The sequence below is a fragment of the Vidua chalybeata genome, chromosome 7 (genome assembly GCF_026979565.1).
Source record: "Vidua chalybeata isolate OUT-0048 chromosome 7, bVidCha1 merged haplotype, whole genome shotgun sequence".
Taxonomy (NCBI): Eukaryota; Metazoa; Chordata; class Aves; order Passeriformes; family Viduidae; genus Vidua; species Vidua chalybeata.
This window is the reverse complement of record NC_071536.1, coordinates 38829969-38844269: the sequence shown is the minus strand read 5'-3', so window position 1 is coordinate 38844269 and position 14301 is coordinate 38829969. Positions and strand designations below refer to the sequence as shown.

Here is a 14301-nt window from a genome sequence, read left to right as displayed (position 1 = left end):
TGCTGCTTGGAGCTGGCATAAACTTGTCCTCATCAGTTTGTGTAAGTTGTTGGAACGAGGGTCTGGGTGGAGGGAGGGAAGGAAGGGAGCTGCTGTGTGTTGGTGTAGCAGAGTAAGGGATCCTTGGAACGTGTACAGTGTTGGCCAGCTGGACATGTGTGCCAGCATAGGCCAGGATTGGAATGGTTTAACCCTTTTTGGCCTTGTTTTTGTCTCAGAAGTGGCAATACGTGCCTGGAGCTGGCTGGCTGAGCAGCTGCGATCGTGTAGGCATTGCCTGACGTCCCAGAAATACCATCCTTAGAAATCCCATTGGACTGGGATGTGCAAGACATGTCAGAATAAAGGGCCTGTTGCATGTTGGTGGAGGAAGAGGCAGAAGGGCAGTCTGGGTGTGGGAGACTGCTGCTGCCTACCTTTGTGCTGCTCACATTCCTCACTTGGGCCCGCAGGCAGCAGGGGGTGTCTTGCTCATGTGGTTCATGACTCAAGCCAAGCCCAGACGTTTTCATGCCTGGTCTGGCCTATTTTCTGAGAATAATTTTGGATGCCTCAGTCCATTTTATTGTGGTTTTCTTAATGTCTAGTCCAGCTGAATTTCAGATGATTCCTGGCCTAACTGAATGCTCACAGGCAGATATGGCAGTTTCTGCTTTCTCTCTGCAGCTGTGTTCCTGCTAACTTCAGAGCACTCACAATGAGAGCTGTGCTGGTGCGAACCCGGGGTAGAGTTTTCATGCTGCTTTTTGTTTTTTGAGTGGAAAGCTTTAGAATATGAAACCCAGAAGAGTCTCTTGTAGCCAGAAGATGAGTGAAAATGGTGAAGGTTTCTGTGGAGTCAGATCTGGCCTTGTTGACCAACCTGGCTTTCCATTTCCACTGAGCGGTGAGTGGTAGGGGCACGAAAACCTTTTTGTACTGACTGTTGGTCCTTTCCTTCAGCATCATCTGGCTGACAGGTTGATGACAGTTACTATCCAGAGTATCCAAAATTTATTTCCTCATGCCTTTGACAGTGCTTTAGTGCTTTCTGACCCTTTGTAGGAACAGTTTGTATAGCAGGTTATTTGTGGGAAGTATATTCACTCCTTTAAACTTGAATTTTCCTCTGAGGAAAATGGCTTGATATTGTTTGAAAAAGAGTGGAATGGTGACCTGCTCTGTGTGAGCAAGTGCTGCCTAGTGTCCTATTCAGAATGATCCCTTTGTCCATCACAGCCCGTGAGTGAGGAGCGCTGTTGGCCCAGAGCATATTTGGGTGCTTGCCATGTTCAGGAGCAGTTGGTGAAGGTGGTCTTTGACTCACTGTCCTCAGTGTGTTACATTCCCAGTCAAGGCTGAGTGCTCTGTGCCGAGATGTTGGACCTTGGAAATAGCCACTGGATATGTGCCACAAGCTCCCTGGAACGGTGAGTGTGGCCTTGTTCCCAGCTGCTGATAGGTGTGGTGCTCTCGGGCAGTCTGTGCAGAGCTCCAAAGCCAGACTGGTCCCAAAGGAGAGCTCTAGCTTTCATTGTGCTTCACATCTGCAGCTGAGTGTGTGTGAGGTCAGCCATGGGAATTTAGCTGTTAAATGGGGATGAGACTGGCTGCTTTTGGCTTCTGCAGCAGCAATTAAACCAAAAGTCTGTATGAATCCGTGGAATGGTTTTCTGAAGATCTGCAAGTACAGTCGGGTTTGGCAAGGCCATGTGAGATGTGTGAGTTTGACAGCATATAGCTAAATAGGTGGAAAGGGAATACTTGAAACAGCTCTGGGAAGAAGAATTGTGTATAATTGGGATGCATTTGGTGTTTGGAGAGGTGACCAGGTGCCTGATGATTGGACTGAGGGGTGCATAGCAGGCAGTGGTGGACATCAGTTGGGACAGTGATGGGGAGCTCCTGTACCAGGAGGAACACATGGGTTTGCCTGAGAGGTCAAAGTAGACACAGCTGTAACAGCAGCTGAGGAATGCTGGGACAAAGTGATTCGTAAAGTTCTTGAGCTGTTTTAGCACACAGGCCTGAGTGTTAGGTGGATCAGTGTCCCAGGTGACACTGCCACAGCTAAGATATGAGCGGAACAGAGACCTGTGGTGGAGGCTGTGGTACCTTACGAAGCCTCAGGTGAGAAAAGGGGACAGTTTGTAGGATGCTTTGAGGGGGAGGATCGTGATTGAGGGAGAGAACAGGGTAAAGCTGTGAACTGCAGCACTGAGGTTAATGGTGGTGATGTGGGAAGAACAGAAATAGCACTGGAAGGTTCAAGGATGGAGAAAAGCCTGAGCTGGTGTTTACCTTACTGTCTTCTTCAAGTCAGCTTTGGGTTGCGTTCCCCTGAACGGTGAATGCCCCTCACTGTTGTTCCTGGATTTCCTGAGGCTCTGTACACCCCTGCTGCTGGGTGTCCCCTTTGTGCTGGTGGCAGACGGGAGGCTGAGGAGCACCAGGGCCAGAACAGGACCTGCTCTGTTTGTATCTTGGATTTAAGAACAGAATAATGTGGCTCTGGCCTGTCCAAACAGGTAAGACCAAACTGTAGAACAGTACTGTTAAAATAGTATTGTTAAAATTCTGGAGTGGTCTAGTATAATCTCTGAAGATTTGACTTTCTTATGCAGCAGGGATAAGAAATCTTGGGATTGCTAACTGCAGTTTTCTGGACTCCAGAGTAGTAGTTAATGAAGTGCTCTGCTGAGAGGAAATGCTGTTCCATGACATGTGCCTATGGAGTGTCAGGAACTGCTGCTCTCAGTCCGACTGCTCTATAGATGTTGGTTCATTTTCTTTCGCTGGCTGAGGCTAGCAGCAGTTAAGCTGTAAGTGGGGTGCAGAATGAACACCTGACTTTTCCATGTCCCTTAACCTTTCCGACTTTGTAGCAGCCCATCACTCCTGAAGAATGCTGCTCCAATGCCAGTTTAATCCCTCAGCAGCGAGCCGGGGGAGGTGTGAAGCCAGGCTCTCCTGTCTCTCCTCCGTACCCCTGCCGTGGTACTGTGTTGCTCTGCGCCTCCCTGCTCCTGCCCTGCTCAGGTTTATAGATTTATGGATATACACAAATAAAAATACATGTATATTTAGAATACTTCCAGCTTTGATGGTTCTGTGTTAACTAGTGGCTGTGTTGCTGAGTCATGCTGCCATTGTATTATTCTGACAATGCAATGAAATGGATTTAAAAAAAAAAAAAGTTTTGGCTAATGTTTATTAAAATACTCCAAACTGCACTCAGGGTAGGGTGCTTGGGCTAAAGGGCAGAAGTAGAATATTCTCGCGGTGAAAAGAACTCTGGAGGTTCAGGTTTACCCAGGGTGAATCTGTGAAATCTCGCCGGGATTATTGATGTGCAAATGAGGGTCCTCACCGGAGTGAAATATCAGCACAGCTGAGGGGTCACCTGGAGGGTGCTGTGGCCGAGGGAGCGCCTTCACCTCAGTCAGAGTTTGGCTCCCAGTGATCTGGCCTGATAGCGTCAGGGACTGCGAATAAAAAGCATTTGCACCTCTCTAGGTCCCTGCATGTGTGAAAACACACTGAGACTGTAGGGAGATGCTGCTTAATTAATGCATTTGTAGGAACTAGACGATGTTGTTATCTTGCAGCAGGGTGTGCCCCAGTGAGAGATGATCTCTAAAAGCTGTGCATTTTATCAGACCCAGGCTTCTCTGCAACCCAGAATAAAGAAATGAGTATTTAAAATTTCTGTAAAGAAAAACTGGGAAAACCAGGAAAAAAACCCAGCTGCTTTTTTTTTTTTTAAGGAAAAAAATAGGACTTTTGTTGGTGATAACCAAGCCAAAGATTTGTTTTTAGAGATGTTTGTTTTGGTTGGCTGGAGTGTTCTGCAGAAACTCTGAACAGGCGAGCCATGTAATATTTAACTAGTTACTAAAAAGCATTTGAAAATGATTAGCAGTCAGTGATGCCACTTGGGCTGCGGGTCCAGCTGTGTTGGTTTCTGGCTGAGGTCGTGGCGCAGCGCCGGGCAGAGCGGTGTTGGTTTGGAGAGCAGGGGATGCAGGCGCTGGGCTCGCCCCGCGGGCTGCTGCCTTTGGGGCTGCAGCTGCTCGGGGGTGGCACAGCCGGGTCCTGCTGCCACCGGCCGTGCCCTTGCTGGGCACCTGGAGTGGGGCTGAGTGCTCTGCCCGTCCTGTGTTCCCTGCCAGGACAGACCGGGATCCAGCAGCAGCAGTGTGTGATGGGCGGTCCTGGAATGCCTGGAGTTGTGTTCCTGCCTGAGCTCCTTCATCACACATGGCGCAGGTAACATCTGGAGCAGACACAGTATTGCTGGCTGCAGGAAAGCAGGCCAAGGCTCGGAGAGGTGGGCTTTGGGTGAGTTGAAAGTTAGTCACTGTTACTGGGTGCATTTTGAGTTTGCGTGGCTGTTGTAATCTTTTTTACCTAAACTATTCAGAAACAACTTTTACAGGCAATTCCCAATAATCTCTCAGTTGAAAATGTTTGTGTTTTGGGACTTACTGCTGGTGGATAAATCCAGGTGTTCTGTTTGGACAGAGTTTGTAACTTCATTGGTAGTTTTCTATTGAGTTGTGAGAGCATACTGTCTTTGGAGAGAGAACCATTCCAGGGGGAAAAGTGTGGCAGTCTGGCAGCAGGATGTGCAGGGGTGCTCTCTTTGCCTCCTAAACCCAAGGCCTCAGCACAGACGAAGTCACCAGACGATGGGGATTTTCCTTACTTTGTGGGTATCTAGAATGGCCTTGGCAGAGTGGTATTCAAAGTTGTCTGTAGCTATGAGTTGTCTAACAGGGAAAGTGTCTGAGGAGCTTTGCAGCTGTGCAATGGAGCCTTTTCCCTGGTAGTTACAGAATGCTCCTCTGGTAGGAGCTGTCTGTGTGCCATGTAAGAATACCTGTACAAGGAAACGTGTGTAGCATATTAAAATAACACCTTTGTTTGTATGTGAAATGTGCGAGAAGCCACAGTAATTCGTGTGTATCTAAGTCTTGAGCAGATACCTGTGCGGTGCCTCGGGGACGGTTCGTGCGAGGTGAAAGCTGAACCTGAGCATTCCCCTGAGCGACTCACGGTCTGCAAGCCCCCACGTGTTCATTGTGTGCTGCTGCTGTGCACATGTGGGATTGCACACCTCCCTGTGCAGCTGCTGCCAGCGGTGCCGTGCTCAGGGAGCCAGGTGAGTGAGGGCTTTTAAGCGATGTTGCTGGGCGCAGGCTCTGCAGGGAAGGCTGTTCCACAGGGCAGTGCTAATCCTCGGTACTTGCCTCCTGGTGATTTAATTACCCTGCAAGGCAACAAATGCGGAAAGATACACAAAATGGAAAGATACACGTGTCTTCAAAGCACTGGGAAGTTGCAGATCAATTTAAAAGTGTCTGTGCTTGCTTCTTGGTTTGAGTAAGCCGTCTGTCAGTGGGTTGCCTAAGACCCCTGTACTGATGCAATACCTGCACACAGCCTGAGCTTTTACACTTGGGAAGTGCCTTCTGCCTCCTGCAGCCACAGGGAGGTTCTGCTGCCCACGTGGAATCACTGAATGCTTTGTGTTGGAAAAGCCCTCTGAGATCATGAAGTCAAATCCTTCTTCCAGCAGTGCCCAGGCCACCACTAACCCAACGTGCCACATCCGCACAACTTGTAAATCCCTCCAGGGATGGGGACTCCACCACTGCCCTGGACAGTGCCAGGCAGCCTGTGCCAAGGCTGGACAACCCTTTCCATGAAGGAATTTTCCCCAGTATGCAGCCTGAACCTCCCCTGGTACAGCTTGATGCTGTTTTCTCTTGTCCTGTCCCTGTTCCCTGGCAGCAGGCTGTTTTTATTTTTATATGACACTCACCTTTGCTACCTTTTCTTTTTCTTACAAGAACCAAGGGAACTCTTTGTGAATGTGTCAGAGTTACTGACCGGGAGAAACTTCCAGGACACTTTACACTGTGTAGTTACCTTTCGTGTAGTGTTTTCATTCTTACTCAGCAGTGCTGTGATTTTGCTTTGTACACGACTACAGAAGAACCAGTATCCCATCCTTCACTCCTTCTGTGTTTGTGGACACTCGAATATGAGACATTTGGTCTTTCTGGGTGGCACTTGGACACATTTTTGGAGCTGTGAAGTGTGGATGTGTGCCTTGTGCGTTTGCAGGTGGGTACCAAATGGAGTTGGTGGCTGGCTTCCATCTTTTGAATTCTGGCAACCAAGTTTAGACCGTAGAAAAGGACTGCCCAAGGTTGTCGCTCTCTGACGCAAGGAATGCCTTTGTGGGGCTGCTCGGGGGTTGCACCTCCTTTGTGTGAGATTCAATTAAAGAGCAAGCTGTGAATTATTGCCTTTAAATGCACATTTCTCCTTCTGAAGACACAGCTGTGGATGAATTCAGCTCGTGTGTGGCTGTTGTGGATGGCACAAGTGTGATCCAGTATTATGGATGTTTTCTTTTGATAGGAATCTGGTGAGGTACATGCAAAGTATGTACAGCCCTTGGGCTCTTGGCAGGGGGCCACTGGGACTGTCAGCGATATCTGTGTGCTTCTGATCTCATCTGGAAAGTCTGAGCTGCTCTCATGTTCATGTTCCCATGTCTGTGTCATATGGAGATGAAATGCAGCCTGAAGTTCCTGCACTAATGGGCTCACTCTGTCTGCTGTGGTCTGTGCTCAGTGCTGGCTCTGGGGACAAAAGGCCACTTCCCAACAGCCGGTGCCTGCAGGGATCCTTGTGGTGTTTTGGGTCGTCTGAACTGGTTCTTCTCTCCCCTCTGGCTTCTTGCAGCTGCTGTCCCGACAGTCCCTGTACAGAACTTCACCCCACATTGCTGTAAGGCCATACAGGAATGATTTGACAGGACACAGTTTTCTTAGGAAGAAAGGAGAGAGCAATATTAGCTGTGAAAGTGGAACAAGAATTGGGGTTTCAGGGTGGATTTTGCAGTGTTGGGACTTTATGACTACAAAGCATAAAGGTTCTATAGATTCTTGTTACCTGAACCAGTTGTGTGTCTCTGTGTTATGTTGGATGTCTTCACCAAGCCTCTGATCTGCCTTGTGCTTGGCTTATTGTTCATTTGGGCTTCCAAAGCCAGTTTAAAAGACTTCTTCAGAATCCAAAGCTGGCCTTGGAGCAGATGCTGGCCTGCCCAGGAACCAGGGTCCCTTCCTTGCCTACACTGCATTGCAGGTTTCTTTGGAAATCTGGGAGCTGCCACTTTGAAAGAGACTTTTCCATCAATAGCAAGTTCTGGTTTTCCAGTGATAATGTGCTTTTCCAGGAGGAGTTTAAACCCAAATGATCCACATTTCCCTCTATGTGGCTGAGGCTCAGACACAGTGTCCTGCCTCCAGCTCTGCCCTGTGGTGTCCAGTACTGCTGCATCTGGAGTATGGCATGGGATGCTGGGATCCCTGCCTCCGTGGGTATGGAGTGTGGCACTGGGATCCCTGGGATCCCTGCCTCTGTGGATATGGAGTGTGGCACAGGGCACTGGGATCCCTGCATCCCTCTGTGGCTGTGGGGTGTGGCACAGGGCACTGGGATCCCTGCCTCCATGGGTATGGGGTGTGGCACTGGGATCCCTGGGATCCCTGCCTCCATGGGTATGGGGTGTGACACAGGGCCCTGGGATCCCTGCCTCTGTGGGTATGGAGTGTGGCACAGGGCACTGGGATCCCTGGGATCCCTGCCTCCGTGGGTATGGAGTGTGGCACAGGGCCCTGGGATCCCTGCCTCCATGGCTGTGGGGTGTGGCACTGGGATCCCTGGGATCCCTGCCTTCATGGCTGTGGGGTGTGGCACAGGGCACCGGGGTCCCTGCATCCCTGTGTGCAGTGTGTCAGGGAGCGCTGGCACCTCCATCCTCCAGTGTGGAGCACGCCACGGAGCGCTGGGATCGCTGGATCCCTGCATCCCGAGCGCTGGGATCCCTGCCCACGTCCCCAATGCCCTCTAGTGGCTCTTGCCGCTGCGCTGCGGTTCCATAGGGCACGGCCTGCCGCTCCAGTCAAACGGCAAAAGGAAAATACCTTTTGTGTGTTTTTGCTGGTTGCTTGTTAATTCCTCTTCATTTATCTGGGTTAAATCCCAACCCTTCCCTTGGGAAAAAAGTTCTTGTGAATTCAGGTACCAGATTGTAACTGGCTATCTCATGGATCTTTAAACCCATAGCAGTTTTCTGGGAGGATTTATTAAAGAATGTTTTGTTCCTTACATTAAAATGTGTGTTTTCTTTCTCTCTAAACAAGCAGTAACAGGAAGGGATGTGCTTGCTGGTGTCACTAGAACCAGACTTTGGTGCTTTATGTCTGTGCATGAATTGCTTTGAAAAAGTAATTTTTTTAAGCAGTGGAACAACAAATTTGAACTCATGCTTTCAAATAATTTCTGAGGGAAAATGAGTGTTTTGTAAAGGTCAGAGTCTCCCTCCCAGCTCCTTCCCTCCTCCGTCTCCCGCCGCGGCTGGCCCGGTCGCGGTGGTGTGGCCGGGCCGTGCGAGGGCTGTGAGCCCCTGCCCGAAGCCCGGAGTGTCCTGGGCTGCACAGGCATGGTGCAGCCTTTGGTTTGGTGGTGAGGACACGGGGTGGGTGTGCTGCAGGCTGCTGCAAATGTGCACAGCTCTTCTCAGCACAGGCAGATGAGATATTCCTTGAGGCTTTTGGGAAAATGAATGACTGCAAGAATAGCTTCATGGAAGCAGGGTTTAAATGGAAGTATTGGGCTTTTTTTCCTTGGGAGGACCATGCTTGCATAAAATGAATGCATAAAATCTGTTAAAAGTCCAGTATGGTTTGTTGGCCTCTTTGGGGGCGTGGGTCTGATTTCTATCCTCATCCTCCCTTTGAGAAATACAAGGCAGGGGCTTACGTGTATGACTATACTTGTGTATATTTGTTCCTTTGTTTTTGGGAACTCAGATTAACTGGTTGAAAAGACACCGGGTAAGTCCATGCAGCTGGCAGAGTTTTCCCAGTGTTTGGACCGGTGTGTGCTTCCTGTGACTTCAGCCCCAGGCTGTGGCCAGCTCCCGGTCCGTGTGCCCAGCCTCCTTCCCTGGCAGAGCAGAGCTGGGCTCCTGCAGGGCCCTGCTGCTCTCCCTCAGCCAGGTCTGCCAGGAGAGGGGCTGGAACGGCCAAGGGGGGATGCCCTGGTGAGGGGGGTCGTGGTGTGGGGGTCTCGGGGCTGCCCCATGTGTGTCAGAGGTGGGACAGCTCCCACCACACAAAACAACCCACGCTGGTTTTAACTGGGCCCAGGGCTGCAGCCCTGAGTTACCTGTGGAAGCGCCGGCTGTGCCCGAGGGCTGCTGGTGCTGCTGGCTAACCTCTGAAGCTGCCCAGCAGTGTTGAACTCAGGTTTTGTCTTTTTAAAGCACCTTTTCCTTGAGCTGGATGTCCCTGCTGTGCGAAGGGCTCTGCGGGGGCACCTGTCCCTGCCGGGAATCCCTGGAGCACTCCCATCCATGCACCCCCGGCTGGCTTTGGCTCTTGGAACTGCCAGCGTGTGGAAAGCAGGGGGGGGCAGGTGCCAGGAGCCACCTTAGTCTGCACTTGCTGAGTGAGCAGGCACAGGGCCAGGGCTGCTCCAGGCTGTCGTGCCCAAGGCAGCACCCGGGCTGGGATCCCGACACCAGCCTGCCCTGGGAGCAGGGCACCGAGCCTTTGAGCTGCTCCGGAGCGCTAGGGCACCGCTGGCTCCGTGGGACAGCTCTCCTCTGCTTGAAGCTGCCTCTGTGGGCTGCTCCCTGCTCATGCTGCTAACTCTGTCTGATCGTGTTTCCAGCACGATTGTTGAGGGTTAGATGTCGGCAGGGGTTTCTGATGCCTTGGGGTGCACCAAGGACAAGCAGGGGAGGCTTCCTTGGGAAATGGCTCTTCGGAAGGGAGAGTGTTGTTCTGGGAGGTGAACTGGTCAGCGCTGCCTGGGCCTTTCTGTGAAGGAGAAAAATGAATGCTTGGGTCAGAAGTTTATGATCATTTTAACTGATGACGAATCAATTACTGGAAATAAATACAGAAGTAATGGCTTGTCTTTCATCACTGAGCACTTAAGGAGTGCTAATGATTTGAAAAGGCACAACAGAAGAGATCTGAGAGGAAAGTGGCAATATCAGATTTATTTTCAATTTTCATCTGCTTCAATTAGAATGAAATCTGAAAAATGAAGACAAATGCCTGCACATAAGGAGCATTTTGTTTCATGTGACTAGGCCAGAGAGTCTCTGCAGGAACCGGCCAGCACAGGACAGACAAACCATTCCGAGTCACCATCCCTAGCTGTTGGGTTAAATCCTAAGAAACTGCAGAAAAGTTTCTTTTCAGAAGCCTTGTTTCACAGTAAAAAGTGGAGTAAAGAGTGGTCTGTTATTTTCTTGTAAAGACCAAGTATCATGGCAAACATTGGAAATAGAAAGAAAAATTCAAATAGAAAGGCAAGCTCCTTTATTTCCTGTTTTAGAGGGAGCATGTACCTCTGCTTTATGCAGGAATCAGCCAGGACTGTTGCACAAGGTGTAGTTTCCTGTCTTCAGCAGCAGGGAAATGGACTGGGGCCATCAAAAGGAAAATCCTTGGAGAGGCAGCTTAAACTGGGAAATTGCTCTTCAGAGAGCAGCATCTTCCTTAAATACACCTCAATCTTTTTCTTGCCATCCAGCAATGGTTTTTGCTGGTTAATGGAGTTATTCTGAGTTTTCTGGTGGAGATCTTTTCTGTTTCCCCTCAAAGGCTAGATAATACAGTTTTGCAGACCACCGTCTCAGTTTAACAATAATTTAACTTTTTAGTAACCAGTTCAAAGAATGTATCGTCTGTATTGCATGCCTGCTTGGTACTGGAGGGTTCATATTTCCCTACTACAAGCTTCTGTATCTACATGGTAGTTGCATGTGATGTCTCTGTGAATCTAAAAAGATGTTGCAGTAAATGCATGGATTTTATAAATGAAGACAGAGGTAAAAAGGAGTCCAGTCAGTGTTGGGTTGTGTTTTGTGTAAGGAACTGATGAACGGCTAAACACTGCTTTTGGGGTGGTTCTGTTTTCAGACAGCAAAGGAAGCATACAGATCTCTCGTGTCTCTCCTTTCTGCAGCTCCAGGGTGGTTGATGGAGTTATGATTCTCCCTGTACTGATGGTGATGGCGTTCCCATCCCCGAGCTGGCAAGGTGAGTGTTGTGTGGGGTCAGGGTTTCCAGTGTGCTGTTGGGTCACTCTTCCATGATTGCTCCGGTGAGGGCATCGGCTTTGGAAAGTGACTTCTGTAACTGGTTTACACAGCTGTGTGCACGTGAAGCTTTTGTGACAGGCAGTGTCTTTAAGGTTTGCCTCAGAAAAAGGGAATAGTATTTCCACTGCCATGGAAAGGAAGGAATGGCTCATTTGAAGATCTCTTGGATGTTCTGAGAGATGAGCTCCTGAAAGATGGGTACTCCACCTCGCAAACAGCCTTTGGAAAACATTGAATAAAGGCTTTCTGGGAGTAACTTGGTTTTCTCAGTTTTAAATTTTAACTTACTTGAGAGAGATCTCTATGTCTGCTGTGACATATCTTTGTCATGCTGAAATAGCTGAATTAGAATTGTTACCTCCTACTTAGTGGTTCTTCAGCACTACCTGAAAACACTATCACTTCCCTTAAGCAGATGTTATTGTCTTTTGATTTCATTACCTCTAACTGAAGCTGTTGAGAACAGGAGGATGTTTTTTCCTCGACTCTTTCCTTTTGCAGATGATGAACGGAAGCTGAAGATGGTCCCCTACGAATGTGTGTGTGAAGGCATATCCTGTGGCAATGGGGATCGGTGCCAGGGCCAGCGCTGCTTTGCTTCCCTGAGCATTAATGACGGGGCCAAGGTTTACCAGAAGGGCTGCTTCCAGGTCTATGAGCAACGGAAAATGACGTGCAAAACGCCTCCGTCCCCCAACCAGGCCGTGGAGTGCTGCCAGGGGCACCTGTGCAACATGAACATCACTGCGCAGCTGCCCTCTTCCAAAGGTGAGAGCTTAGGTCAGCAGCAGTGCCTTTTGAGAAAGAAGGGGGGCTGGCTTTGATCGGCCATGGCGGGAGAGAGATGGCTGCAGTGCTGGCTGAAGGGAGGCACAGGATGGCCTTTGTGCCCTGGTCCCCACCCTGGGGCCTGCTGGCACACGTCTGATGCAGTGTGTGCTGGGGGTCCGGATGGAGGCACTGCCTGTGAGAAGTGGCTCTGTGCAGCTGGGGGCTGTTCCACGGGGAGTGCATCCTCCATGCAGGTGTGCTCACACCTGGCTGTGCCACAGCCTCTCTGTCACGCTGGGTGGGTACCGAGGCCGGGCTTGGTGTCAGTGCTAATGGGTTTAAGGACTTTCTCTGGGAATCTCCAAAATTATTTTTTTCTCTCTCTTTTCACGCTTTTTCCCTTCCCCCATCTTTTCCAAGGGCAAACCTTTCAAGGAGAAGCTGCAGGTTACAGCATGGAAACACTAATCATCGTTATCCTGGCTCCTGTGGTAGTGTTGATAGTTTTTTCTGCAGTAGCTGTACTGATCATACGGAGAATACAGAAAAACCACATGGAGAGGCTCAATTCTAGGGATGCAGAGTACGGCACAATCGAGGGCCTCATTGCCTCGAACGTGGGGGACAGCACGTTGGCAGTAAGTGACCTGCCTGTGTGCAGGGTGTGAGTTTTCCTCACTTCCAAACTCCCCTCTCTTCCTTCTGTGTTTTGCTCTTAGTGACCCCCCTTGGCCAGGGGATGCCACTTGGCCTCAGGACTTGAGTGGTGCTGTTCCTGTGCTCCCAAAACTGTAGTATTAATGAATTTTAACCAAAAGATGGGTTTGGCGAGTGTAGGTCCTTTGACCTGGAGAATCACTCTAAACTGTTTGTGTTCCTGGAAACAGTGTCAGCACATCAAAACAGAGTGTGCCTGGCTGTTGGGTGGCCTGAAGTAATGGGAGAGGTGGAGAACTGTGCTGTGTGTTTGATACACAGCAGCCTGAAGGGCTGGAAAGAAAATACAGATAATTTTGACAATTAAAACCTTCAGGCCTGACTGCCATGATCTCATAGCAGGACTCTGGGATGACTGGGATATCAGTGACATTTTGTTGATGGAGGAGCAGTGGGAGTTTTCTAAGAAATGTGCAGTTCTTCCTCAAAGCTCAGTTTTCTTGCTCATGTGGTCTCTGGAAAATAGAATGAGCCGGGAAGTGTTCCCTTTCTGCAGGGTGACTGTCCCTTCCCCCTGCCCTGGGGCCAGAGCACAAATGTCCCAAGAGCTGTCCCTCACTTTATCTGAGCAGAGCAAGTAAAGCTTCAGGCAGATGGAGTGTGTTTCTGAAGCAATGCAGAGTTTTCTTCTTGCATTGCTGAGATAAAATGTCCCTGACACGAAGAGGCTGGAAAATATTTTCTATTTTTGTGCTGTCCCACCATAATGTGCTTTCACTTCAGGGCTGAAGAGTGGGCTATGTTAAAATTTTTTTCTCCTTTTTCTGTAATGCCTTTGGCTCTGTTTAATGAGCCCCCAAAGCTTGATTCCATGTTGCTGGTTTAAACAGCCAGTCTTGATGTATCCACCATGGCCCAGGAACGTGTGCAGCTGGTGATCTGTCCTTAAGCATTGACTTCCAGCTTTTACCAGCTCTTCTGTCTTATCTGTGCAGGATCACTTTAAGCCATTTGCAGACCTTTTGTACTTGTAGTTATTTAATGTTATGTGGAAATGGTGATAAAACCTGCGAAGAAAAAAAATCAAAATTCTGTTTCAAAGAGCTGGGAGGAGCTGGGAGCTGTCAGACCCTCTGAGCCAGTGCTGAATGGTGCCAGCACTGCTGCTCTGCCTCCCGGTGTGGCTGATGCACAAAATGTAATTGGTAGCTCCTGTGCCCGAATGTTCATCTAAACAGCAAGTCTTCTAGATTCCAGATTTTTCTTCTCCATTGTGTTTTAAGTCACTGGTTTTGTCACACATTAAGTAAGTTTACATTTAGGATTAGTCTCTGCAGTGTAGCAAGCGCTTAAAGCCCTAAGCTGCTTAGTGGAAGGAGCTCTGGCCTCTTCAAATCTTGTTTTTACAGTTGCTGTAGATAAGTTTGGGGATTTTTTTTTTGTTGCTTTTGTTTTGCCTCTGATGCAAGCAGGAATGAAAATGAGCCCTCGGTTCGTGTTAAAAAGTAAAGTAGTCTCTGTCACTCCTAGAAATAGGAGTCCTTTTTATTGAGCACTCGTTAAGAGGTTCTTAGAAGAAATGAGATTTCATGGATATCTGGTCCAAGAGCAGCAATGCAGTTTTCTGGAAATAATAGAAAGTTGATTATGCTTAGGCTTTTTATCCTATTTTCCTTTGTAAAGAAAGAGTC

The 14301-nt window shown here is 49.1% G+C and overlaps 1 protein-coding gene across 4 annotated transcripts in view; it reads left to right on the top strand.

The window, feature by feature from the left end:
• ACVR1 (activin A receptor type 1) overlaps window positions 1-14301 on the top strand; it is a 46327-nt gene that overhangs the window by 16979 nt on the left and 15047 nt on the right. For 3 of the 4 annotated variants that reach the window (XM_053947865.1, XM_053947866.1, XM_053947867.1), the window contains 3 exons: window positions 11047-11120; window positions 11684-11950; window positions 12374-12591. In XM_053947865.1, coding sequence (XP_053803840.1) covers window positions 11069-11120; window positions 11684-11950; window positions 12374-12591 — 537 coding nt within the window. In that variant the 5' untranslated portion in view covers window positions 11047-11068. Of the gene's footprint in view, window positions 1-5090; window positions 5144-11046; window positions 11121-11683; window positions 11951-12373; window positions 12592-14301 lie in introns of those variants that run through there. The other variant, XM_053947868.1, reaches the window with a different exon arrangement.